Below are 12,566 nucleotides of genomic sequence, written 5' to 3'. Positions count from 1 at the left end.
GCCTGAAATTGGTAAAAGAAAGGTTGGAAAAGGGGCAATTAGGATTAGGATGCCCATTTTGAAGGTTTGGCAATAGTTACTTATTTTCGCAAATAATTAATGTGTGAAGGAATAATACTTGTTTTAATAGCAATGGAATTAAAGGGGAAATTATTGGAACAACTGTTTTTGTAACGTAAACGTAAAGCTGTCTTTTTGTGCTTATTTCTACTTGAATTCCAAGGCAAAGAAACCCCACAAACTATGTTAACTAAAGCCCATTGTAATTTGAAACGCATGGCATCAAACGATTTAGGATAATATCGCCTCATTTAATTATGTTTTTGGCACTAAGCTTGCTGAAAAGCTATTTTAATTTGTCATTTTGGAAGAGACCTTTCCACTTAATTTTTGCGTGTTGATGCAAAATTCAACCAATGCTTTTCGCACTTTTGGTGGACAATGTTATGTGTGGGGCATGGTAGGTAGGGTGATTAAAGATTGTATTATCCACTTAGTTTATTTATTAATTTGTGAGGAATTATTATTTAATTAGTTTAATAATGGGAAATCAATAAATTCCTATTATTAGTATGAATTGGAGGATGAAGGCTTATTGAGAAGTTATACTTTTCTCTTCTTTTTGACTTCTTTTTTAACAAAAATTATAGATAGGGAAGAAATCCCAAAGTCAAATAGATGAATATCTTTATTGAATCAAGATGACACTCGAAAGAATATGTACAAGATAAGGAAAAGCAAACTCTAATTTCCCTTTTTTTATTTATCAAATTCAATTACACAACACATAAAGAAATATTATCATACATAGACTAATTACACAGATAATTCATAAACCGAAGCAAAATATATAATTAATAAAAGATTTAATAATTAAAATAAATTAATAAATATAACACTCCAGCATCATTCTCCATCATATTGAGAAAATGGTAATATAGGTATTAAAAAAAACTAAAAGCAGTGAGGCTAATATAAAAACATACTGTACATAATTAGGTACAGATGATATGTATTGCATAGAGACGGTCACAAAATACTGATAATTTATAGAGACTATCACACAATACTATTTTCTTAGTATTATATATTTAAGGTTATTAATCACTATTTTAATACTCCATCTGTCCCAATTTAATACGTCATAAGGCTTGAGCACGAATATTAAGAAACGAATAGTTTACAATAAAATAGAAAAGAGAAAATATTTAAAAGTATATATATATATTTGTCCAAAAAATAGGAGAGAAAAATAATAAATAAATAATTATGTGTGGATTATAATGACATTTGATGTAAATAATGAACTATGTGAAATTATTTATTATGTATTGATTTTTCATTTTAGGAAGTGACTTATTAAAATGAAACGATTAAATAAAAAAATATGACTTATTGAATTAAGACAAAAAAGTTACTTTTTAGTCTAAATACTTTTCAATCCTAAGTTGCTTAAAGAGTATACATAGAATGACAGAATATGAGAATCGTTCTCGTTTCGAAAAACGAAGTGTAATTTATGATATAGTAAGAGCATCCGCAATGGGTTTACTTGATAGGCTACTTGATAGTGGGGGACCACATTGAGTAAGTAGTGCTGCATTGGGGTTACTTGATAGCCTACTAGATTTTTTTAGTTTTGGCTTTTATGCTTTTCATTTAAATTAATTTTACTCAAATTTAAATAACATATTTTTTTAATAATTAGAAACTCCATTAAATTAAAAGTCTTAAAAATTACATAAAAATAAAAACTAAAATAACATTAGTAAAATTACATAATTAAAATCCTAGTCTAGACCACGGCGCTTGAGCACGTCGGCGACCATGGACGCGTGCAATGCCCTTTGTGCGTCCGACATGTGCGTCGTATCCGTGTTGAGGAGCTGCATATCGAGCTCCATCTCCTTGATATCGTTCTTCCTGGTGTACTGAGCGGTGAATGCCCTCATCTGTTGATCTTTTTTTTTTTTTTTTTTAATTAAGGCGCTTGCATTGCACGCGCCATATCTCTCCCCCTTCGTGTATACTCGAGTCTTCGAACAGGCCTCGAGTAAGGCCACCCCGCAACGCCCTACTCGAGTAAGCGTTCGAGTAGGGCCGTTGCGGGTGCTCTAAGAATTAATTATATAAACCTAAAAACTCCTGCAAGTTAGAATATAATTTTATGATCCCACGTGGAACATGTTAGTACACAACTTTAAACTTGCAGCATAGATTGGTGTTGCCATGGGCTAATCGGAACCGTCGGTTTCGGCCTGGGGTAAACGATTTCGGCCCGATTCGGAATCGATTATAGTCAAGGGCCGGTTCCAGGCCTCTATTTTCTGAACCGCGGCTCAGATGGCCAACCCGACAGTTCGGCTCGTGAACCGGCGGGCCGCGCACACAGATTTATTTCTTCCTAATAAGGCACTCCTTACTTAATTTCTCCTTTTTTTTAAACCATCATTAAATTTCCCATTTCAATTCATTTTTCATTTTTTTCAATGTAATTTATATGTAATTATTAATTAAGATTCATTCCATCCAAATCCAAATAGGGTACTTAATTATTTTTTATCATTTAATTTTACTTTTATTAATTTATCATTTGTTATTAGGGTATATAATTATTTGAATAAAAGTTAAACTATAATTCATTGTATTACACTTCTAAATTTTATATTTAAAAAAAAATTAAAATAATAAATAAAATAGTGGACAGCTCAAAGAATTTTATACATTTTACTATATTTAGATTTTAAATAGTTTTTTTAATATCGGGAATTTTCAACACTTGTAAGTTATTATATTATTTAAGATTTTAAGTTGATTAATTTCAAAAACACAACATATATTTATAAGTTAAGTACCAAGTTCCCCCTATCGATGGTATCCCTATTGCGTACAAGACCCTATAGTCAGGATAAGCGATGTTTACTACCTCGACATTACAAAATCGAACCAATTTCCCCCCGCCACTTAACGGACGTTAACACCGTCAATTTTTTTTTTAATTAATATGAAAATCGAATGTTCCTACGGGACCAAATACCCCCCTGCGCCGCCAGGCCTCCTCCCCCTTTCCTATTCGATGCAGGGCGCACGGCCAGAACTGTCCAGCGAAAGTCGCCGGTTCTCGCCGCCTTCGGCGCAGCGAGGCCGACGTCTCTCGTCCCCCCTTACTTCTTCTCTTTTTCCCTTTCCCCAAATTAAAATACATCTAGGGTTTTTTATTTTTAAATTTCGATTTTGTCTTCTTCACACCTTGACGGCTCTGGTGGTGGGGATGTGTTTGGTGGCAAAAGATTTGGTTATGGCGGTGGTGGTGGAAGTGGGTATGATTTTGGGGGAGGTAGTGGCGGAGGGTGGGGTAGCGGTGGTGGTGGAGGCTCTAGCATGTGCCAAGGTGGTGCTGGATATGGTTCGGGCGACGGATACAGAGGCGGCGACGGTTCTGGCCGTGCGCTCTGCATCGAATAGGAAAGGGGGAGGAGGCACGGTGGCTCATGGGGGTATTTGGTCCCGTAGGAATGTTTGATTTTTATATCAATTAAAAAAATAAAATAAAAATGACGGTGTTAACGTCCGTTAAGTGGCGCCGAGGGGCCGGGGGGGGGAGAATTAGTTTGATTTTGCCACGTTGAGATAATAAACAACGCTTATCCTGACTATAGGGTCCTATACGCAATAGGGCCGCCATCGATAGGGGGGAATAATTTAATTTCATAAAAAGAATACAAAAAAAATTAAAAAGGAAAGAAAATCGAAATCGTCGGTTTTTGGCCCGACCCGGAACCAGCAGTTTCAGACTCGAAAATCGACCCTTCAGCAGAACAGCTGAACCGATTATGATTCAAAAAAATTTCGACCCAAAATCGACGATTCCTAGCCCGGCGGCAACACTAGCATAGATGAGTGGAATAAGCAAATAGTGTAATAAGTTATCTTTTAAAAAGTTAAATAATTTATTGATGATATAAACTAGCCGTTATGGGAATTGGGTGACTATTATAGTTTATCATAAATTCATTCTATACATATGGATCATGATGTATGGTGCTGACGGTCCAATTTGAACCAGTCCGCTTAGTTTGATCTTTTATTTTTTTGCCCTCAATCTTTATTGGATCATTCGAAAGTGTCATTTACATGCACTATAGTATTATTTGTGATATATTATCAAAAAGTATTCCCTCTGTCTCACAAAAATATGAACAAAGAGAAATGCACGGGTTTTAAGAAATGTTAATTGAGAGTTAAAGTTAGTGGAAAATGGGTCCCACTTTAAAAGGTATTTGGAGAGTAATGAATTAATTAAGGAAGTAGTGGTGAGCCATGATGTACTAAAATGGAAAGGTTCATGTTTTTGTGAGACATCCCAAAATGGAAAAACATTCATGTTTTTGTGAGACGGAGGGAGTATTATTTATATATATTAAATTATTATTTTATATTATTAAAAGTATAATTATAACATATCAGCAACTCAAAATATTAGTGAATATTGGAATAAAATAGAAAGAAAAATGATTGGTGTAACAGCATGTTGTTATCTTCCAGAATAGGAATTTATCTTATTCAACCAAAAATATTTGTTCATAAGTTACATCAAAATAATATATTACGAATTCCAGAAATTTTCTTTTACTAATAATTTATACAATGACGGAATGACTACATGTGCTAATTTAAATCGCCAAACAAAAAGTGAAATAAGTACTTCCGATTTTATACAATAAATCATACTAGTAAATAAACATTAAAGGAAGGGATAATAAACTGGACCATTTTCTAAAAACAAAAGTATGGAAAAACGAAAGACTGGAAATATTGAACTTTCCAACAATTTCCATTAATTTCATCCATCAGATATTTCCTTCTAACAATTGAATTGAGATGTTATAAACATTACAAGGAATTTGTTTTAATTAACAGTTATTAAGACTATGTTTGTGAAATTAACAGTATAAATAAATAGTAAAATACAAAGAAAGTAAAAGAAAATTATGGAATGCAAGCTACCAATTGGATCCACTGAGCCACAGATGGTACGCCCAAGTTCATCACAAACACCATATAATACCCCGGCGGCGCCACCTTCGCATTCGGCGGAGCCCTACACTTTATCCTATACCTCCCGCCGTCTCCCACCGCCGGTGTCTCCACCGACAGCTTCACCAGCCTCTGCCCCTGCGAGAACGAGTGTGTCGCAAACGGTGCGCTCGCCAAATTCACCTCCATTATCCCCACAACCGGCAGCTCCACCGTCACCGCCGCCTCGAACACCTCCCCGTACCCCACCTTCGCCGGCAATTCCACCAAGCTCGGCCGAATATTCGCCTTGTCCGCCGCCAAATACTCCGGCGAGAACGCCTCGATCCTCAATTCCGTCGGGAACTCCGCCTTAAAATTGTAGAAATAATGCGGGTTACTCCCGGCGACCAAAACCCTCCCGTCCGGCAACAAATTCGCCGTCGAGTGATACATCCGCGGCACCGTCCCGGCCTTCAGAGTCATGAACCGGAGCCCGTCTTAAATATGGTAATCGAGAGAAGCTAGGTTGAGAAAGAACAACATGATAGAAAATGTAGAGAGAATTGATAATGTCTCTGATGTATTCTTTAGATTACAATGCACCCTTTTATAGTGTAAGGGTGAATCAAATGTCAAACTACAATCTCTTAAAATCAACTACAATCTCTTAAAATCAAAAGCTAAAGATTTTATCGTTGAATTATTATTCATGATCTTTGAATAATAATCTTTGACTTATGCAAATGGTTATTTTCAACACTCCCCCTCAAGTTAAGTAATGGCATTTCCGATACTTAACTTGTCCAGAACTTCTCTGAAGACTTTTGTGTTTACAGCCTTAGTCAATATGTCAGCCAACTGTTCATCCGATCGTATGAAAGGAAGTTCAATGATCCCACTATCGAGCTTCTCTTTGATGAAATGCCGATCGATCTCCACGTGTTTGGTCCTGTCGTGTTGTACGGGATTTTCAGATATACTAATCGCAGCTTTATTGTCACAGAAGAGCCGACTTCCCCTTCTTGGAGGAAAGCCAATCTCTGTGAGCAATCTCCGAAGCCACAGGATTTCAGTTATCCCACTTTTTACTCCTCTGAATTCTGCCTCTGCACTTGATAGGGCCACTACTTTCTGTTTTTTGCTTCTCCATGTGACCAAATTTCCTCCAACGAAGGTAAAATATCCGGCGGTAGATTTCCTATCATTTGGGTTACTGGCCCAATCTGCGTCTGTAAACCCGTCAACTTCCAAATCTTCCTTTTTTTCAAGCAAAATCCCATAATCAGTGGTTCCTTTCAGATACCGGACAATTCTCAAAGCTGCCTCCATATGCTCCTTCTGGGGTTTGTGCATAAACTGACTTACTATTCCAACTGCATATGTGATGTCGGGCCGTGTATGGGAGAGATAGATGAGTTTCCCAACAAGGCGCTGGTATTTTCCTTGATCTGTTAAGTCAGCTCCCTCAACAATTGTTAATCCATGATTTATCACAATCGGTGTTTCTGCAGGTTTACACTCGAGTAGCCCAGTTTCTGCAAGTAAGTCAAGGACATACTTTCTTTGTCTCAAATCCTCTGAATCGCCGACCGTAGGAATCGGGTCCGGACTCGCCGCGGTCAACCACAGCCGACCACCACCGCTCTCCAATCGACCACAGCAAGGAAATCAAACCTGGAACAACAGGAAAGGGGAAATCGACAAGAGCAAACTCGTTTGCACACACTGTGGAGGTAAAAAACATACCAAGGAGGGATGTTTCTTACTCATCGGATTTCCCGAATGGTGGGACGAAATGAAGAAATCAAGAGCTGCGTCCAAAAATCGGAATCAACCGTGGAGTCCGAATGGACAAGCGACGGTGGCGATCAGCGGCACAAGACCGACGTCAATCGTGTCTGCTGCAACGACTGGCGGGGCGTGGTCAGGCGGTGATACACGAGCCGCCAACGCCGGAACTCCGGCAGGCAACGTCGGACCACCACCGCCACAGACGCGCATTAACGAGGAGAGAGGAGGTGCCCTGGCGGCTAGGGTTCACGAAGGGGAAGGTAATGAGGGGTTATACGTTTTAAACCCCTCACTCATTCACAGCTCTTATTTTGTTCAGGCCTTAGCATTATCTTCCTCTAATTCTGGAACACCAGATAAAGACTACCATTGGATTTTTGATTGTGGAGCCACAGATACTATGTCCTTTGATGCCTCGGATTTTATGGAAATTTTTCCTACCCAGAAAAAATATGTTAAAACTGCTAGTGGAAATTTAGCATATGTAGAAGGAGCTGGAACTATTAAATTATCCTCTGAATTATGTCTTCCAAACTGCTTATATATCCCGTCTTTATCCCACAAATTGGTGTCTGTTAGCCACATAATGAGAGAATTACACTGTAACTTACTAATGCAGCCTGGCTTCTGCATTTTACAGGATACGAGGACGGGGAAGATAGTTGGGCGTGGCACTGAATATCGAGGACTCTACTATGTGGATAGGATGGCTCAACAGGGTGCTGCGATGCTAACTCAAGGACTGGCAGAGGAACAGACTTGGCTTTGGCATAGGCGGTTAGGACATCCATCCATAGGATATTTACGGTTAATTTATCCAAACCTTATTACTTCACACCCTTTGAACTGTGAGACATGTTTTCTGGCTAAGAGCCATCGTCACTCTTTTAAACTTAATAATACTCGTGTGAAGTCAGTTTTCTCTTTACTTCACTCTGATGTTTGGGGTCCAGCTCCGGTTACTAGTGATAATGGGTTTAGATATTTTTTGCTATTTGTTGACGATTGTTCTAGAATGACGTGGGTATATTTCTTAAAATCCAAAAGTGAAGTTTTTGAAAAGTTCACCCACTTCTATAATCTAGTACAAACACAATACAAGAAAAATATTCAAATCCTTAGATCTGATAATGGGGGGGAGTATGTAAATTCCAAGATGCAAAACTTCTTCACTGAAAAAGGCCTTGTCCACCAAACAACATGTCCTTACACACCTGAACAGAATGGGGTAGCTGAACGGAAAAATAGGATCATTTTAGAGATGACTAGAGCCCTTATCATCGACTCCCAAGTCCCTAAATCTTACTGGCCCGAAGCCGTAGCTACCTCTGTTTACCTCTTGAATCGACTGCCAACTCATATCCTAAACTTTAAACCACCCCTTGAGTTCCTAGCTGCTCACTCTGAAATACCCTCATCCCTCACACTGGAACCCAGAATTTTTGGATGCACCGTTTATGTTCATATCCCTAAACAAAATCGTACAAAGTTCTCACCAAATGCTGTTAAGTGTGTTTTCCTGGGGTATGGCAAAAATCAGAAGGGGTATAGATGTTATGATCCTGTAGCTAATCACCTATACACTACCTTAAACTGTGACTTCGTTGAAACAGAATATTTTTTCCACCAACATGGGAGTCAGGGGGAGAAAAAGGAGATTGTCGACTCCCTAAGTTGGCTCCATACGCCATCCACTGTCCAAACAACCCTTCATTCCCTACCTTCTCATCCGTCTCAAACTAGCTCAGTGTCATTGCCAGGTTCTGTACCAGACGTTGGTCCAACAGAGAAGGTTAGCACACCCGCCGAGACATCTACAACACAGGTTCAGTTCGAGATGTCCAGCGAGTCGACCCCACTATCAACCCCATCTTCAAATCCTGGGGTAAGTAATCTCAATAGTTCTCAAGTTAATACTAACATTGAGGAACAGAGGGATGAAGACACTGACACAGAAACTGGAAGGGATACGGATGGAGATGATGAACGTACTGAGTTAGCAGGTGCCACAGATCAGTACACATTGCCTCCCCGAAGTACAAGGGGAAAACCACCAAAGCGATACTCTCCAGACTGGCAGGGACGGAAGACTAGGTACTCGATTGCCAACCTTGCCCAAGGACAACTCACAGAGATGGCACGGGCCTTTGAAGCAGCTCTTTATGAAGAGGAGGATGTACCCCAGACAGTAGAAGAGGCAAGGAGACATAAACATTGGAGGGATGCCATGAAGAAGGAAATGGATGCACTAATTAAGAATGGGACATGGGAAAGATGTGTGCTGCCAGAAGGAAAGAGGCCAGTGGGATGCAGATGGGTTTTTTCAATCAAAAGGCGAGCAGATGGTTCAATCGAGAGGTACAAAGCTAGGTTGGTTGCAAAAGGATACACTCAGACCTACGGGATAGACTATGAAGAAACATTCTCACCAGTGGCCAAGATGAACACAGTAAGAACACTTCTCTCAGTAGCAGCATGCAAGGATTGGCCTTTGCATCAGTTGGATGTAACTAATGCCTTCCTACATGGAGAATTGGATGACAATGCAGAGATATATATGGAAGTTCCCCCAGGTTATTCCGAAGAGTTCGATGCAGGTCAAGTGTGCAGGCTAAAGAAGACACTTTATGGATTGAAGCAATCGCCCAGAGTATGGTTCGGGAGATTCTGTTTAGCTATGGCAAAAAATGGCTATAAACAGAGTAACTCTGATCATACATTATTCGTGAAACGAAGAGAAGGAAAGGTAACATGTTTAATCATTTATGTTGATGACATGATTATCACAGGAGACGATGTTGAAGAGATAGTAAACCTGAAGAAAAACTTGTTCCTGGAATTTGAAATGAAAGACCTTGGATCTCTGAAGTACTTCCTTGGAATTGAGATTTTAAGGTCTTTCATTTCAAATTCCAGGAACAAGTTTTTCTTCAGGTTTACTATCTCTTCAACATCGTCTCCTGTGATAATCATGTCATCAACATAAATGATTAAACATGTTACCTTTCCTTCTCTTCGTTTCACGAATAATGTATGATCAGAGTTACTCTGTTTATAGCCATTTTTTGCCATAGCTAAACAGAATCTCCCGAACCATACTCTGGGCGATTGCTTCAATCCATAAAGTGTCTTCTTTAGCCTGCACACTTGACCTGCATCGAACTCTTCGGAATAACCTGGGGGAACTTCCATATATATCTCTGCATTGTCATCCAATTCTCCATGTAGGAAGGCATTAGTTACATCCAACTGATGCAAAGGCCAATCCTTCCCATAGATCAGAGGCGGTTGCGTACTGTGATACCTCATTCACAAGTCCGGTTTCGATATTGTTGATCACCCAATTGAAAACGCAGTTATCCCGTTGCTCCCATCTCGTGTAGCTGGGATCGTCAATTGCGGGTGGTTTTGAAACTCCATTAATGTGAGATGTCAAACCTTTTCCCGCAATTGCCCGTTTCATGAGGTATCACAGTACGCAACCGCCTCTGATCTATGGGAAGGATTGGCGATCACTTATGGAAGTGGATCTGATCCATTCCAAATCTATGATCTGCACCGACAAGCCATGACAATCAAACAAGAATCTATGACACTAGAAGGGTTGTGGATCAAAATGCAGGACTTATGGATCTCGATTGATACCAGAGATCCGAGTCCGACAGACATAGAGGGATATCAGAAGAGGGAGGAGCGCCATCGCCTCTATCAATTTCTAAGTGCATTGGATGACAAATATGCTAATATCAAGAGGGAGATTATGGACAAGGATCCATTACCAACTGTTCGAAGAGCCTACGGACTGGTACGAAGGCAGGCCACAAACGAGGATATTAGCATATTTACTGTTCACCTTCTCTCCCAACACTTCACCTGCTCCTCTCTCTCTCTAGATTGCAGAAATTTTTTTTTTTTTTTTGCGTTGGTTTGGTGTGTAGTAAATTTGTAGGGTTCTTTTGGTGGTTAACCTGCTTTGATACCATCTTAAATATGGTAATCGAGAGAAGCTAGGTTGAGAAAGAACAACATGATAGAAAATGTAGAGAGAATTGATAATGTCTCTGATGTATTCTTTAGATTACAATGCACCCTTTTATAGTGTAAGGGTGAATCAAATGTCAAACTACAATCTCTTAAAATCAACTACAATCTCTTAAAATCAAAAGCTAAAGATTTTATCGTTGAATTATTATTCATGATCTTTGAATAATAATCTTTGACTTATGCAAATGGTTATTTTCAACAGCCCGACCGGCTGGTCCGGTCTGTACAGAACCGGAAACAAACACGGGTCGGATGCCAGCTCGAAACCCTGTGTCCCAGCTTGAGCGCCATTGATGATCAGAACGTCACCGCTCGGTAGCATTACCATATCCCCCATGATCCGGCCGAACGGCATATCCTCCATCTCCCAAGCCGAACCGGGACGGGTCGCCTCGATCCGGCCGCAGCTACCGTGCGCCGGAGTGTCCTTGGTCCTCTCCAAATACGCCCCGTATTCCGCTCCGCCGCAGATGACCACCGTCGCCGACGAATAATCGCCGGATAACGCGAGCATCGCCGACGAGCCCGCCGACGGGTAATTCCTGGGCCCGCCCTTGAGAACCGGGTAATTCCGCGTCACCTTGTTGGAATTGTAATCATACGACACCGCTTTGTTATTAGCGAATATGAACAATTCACCGTTGGGGAGCAAGTGAACGTAGGGATAGAGATTATCCATTTGATTATCCTCAACTTGGCTGAGGAAGGAGAAATCCACGGCGCCCTTCCTCGGCGGGAAATACTCCACGCTGCTCGCCGCCTTCCCGCCGATTATGATCACGGAGCCTTCGGGCAGAATCTGGTTGGTGGCGTACCAGCGCCCTCGGTACAGTTGCGCATCCTGCAATTCCTCCCAATCGCAGAACGAACCCGGTTCGCAGGGCGTGAAGCGCCGGATTTTGCGGAAACCGTCGAGGTCGCCGCCGGTCTGGATGAGGCTGCCGTCGGGGAGGAACTGGCCGGAGGAGCACCAGGTGTCGGTGAGGATGGTGAGCGGGCGCAGGGCGTTGGTTTTGAGGTCGAGGACCACGGAATGGGCGGTGCAGTCCTTGCGGTGCGGGTGGACCGGGTTCGGGAGGCAGCGGTTCTCGGGGAGGAATTTGCGGGAGGGGCCAATGTGGGTCCGGTCGAGTAGGACGACGGTGTTGAAGCGGGTAACCGCCGTGTGCATGGAGGCGATGCCGGCGTCGGCGACGAGGAGCTCCCACGCGCCCGGGAGGTCCGCGGCGGCGCGTGCGACGAAAACGAGGAGGAGGAGGAGTAGAAGGTTAGTCATGAGTGGGTGTAGAGAGAAAGTGGGGAGAGTTGAAACCAAGTTTTCTTCTTCTCTACTTTGGAGTAGAGAGTTGCAGTGAATTTGTGTCAGTGGAAGTGTAGATGGTGATGTCGCTAGTTTGAAAAAGCTCAAAACGATGACGTACCACATGCCTAAAGATACCACTACAAAATATTCGCTTAAATAACTAAAATATTACTATGACAAAATTTCGTTGCCTTTTCAATTTTGTCTATTTTCCACCCCCTAAAGAAAATGTTTATTTCCAATTATATTTATTCAATTTTTTTATCCATTCAGATTAAAAAAAGTATGTAGAAAGTATTCATTTTTAAACGAAGGAACAAAAATATCTTTGATTGTGATCAAATTTATGTTAAAATCAGGAACAATCGTCAGTCGACTAATGGGGTTTTTGGCTGATAAAAATATATAT

At 40.8% G+C, this 12,566-nt stretch overlaps 2 protein-coding genes across 2 annotated transcripts; one reads left to right on the top strand and one right to left on the bottom strand.

Annotated features, from left to right (window-relative positions):
- Positions 1-4,813: 4,813 nt before the first annotated feature.
- Positions 4,814-12,334, bottom strand: LOC131022917 (aldehyde oxidase GLOX). The gene is made up of 7 exons (XM_057952459.1): positions 11,032-12,334; positions 10,115-10,248; positions 9,858-10,059; positions 9,665-9,770; positions 6,644-6,693; positions 5,814-6,554; positions 4,814-5,516 (listed from the first exon to the last, which is right to left on the bottom strand). The coding sequence occupies exons 1-7, from the start codon at positions 12,278-12,280 to the stop codon at positions 4,990-4,992; spliced, it is 3,009 nt and encodes a 1,002-aa protein (XP_057808442.1). The 5' UTR covers positions 12,281-12,334; the 3' UTR covers positions 4,814-4,989.
- LOC131022510 (uncharacterized) lies at positions 5,523-6,583 on the top strand. Its single transcript, XM_057952029.1, has 2 exons — positions 5,523-6,193; positions 6,319-6,583. The coding sequence occupies exons 1-2, from the start codon at positions 5,798-5,800 to the stop codon at positions 6,472-6,474; spliced, it is 552 nt and encodes a 183-aa protein (XP_057808012.1). The 5' UTR covers positions 5,523-5,797; the 3' UTR covers positions 6,475-6,583.
- Positions 12,335-12,566: the final 232 nt, after the last annotated feature.

This window comes from Salvia miltiorrhiza, chromosome 4 (assembly GCF_028751815.1).
Source record: "Salvia miltiorrhiza cultivar Shanhuang (shh) chromosome 4, IMPLAD_Smil_shh, whole genome shotgun sequence".
NCBI classification, from domain to species: Eukaryota; Viridiplantae; Streptophyta; class Magnoliopsida; order Lamiales; family Lamiaceae; genus Salvia; species Salvia miltiorrhiza.
The sequence above is the reverse complement of the archived record's forward strand: the minus strand, read 5'-3'. Positions and strand labels throughout refer to the sequence as shown.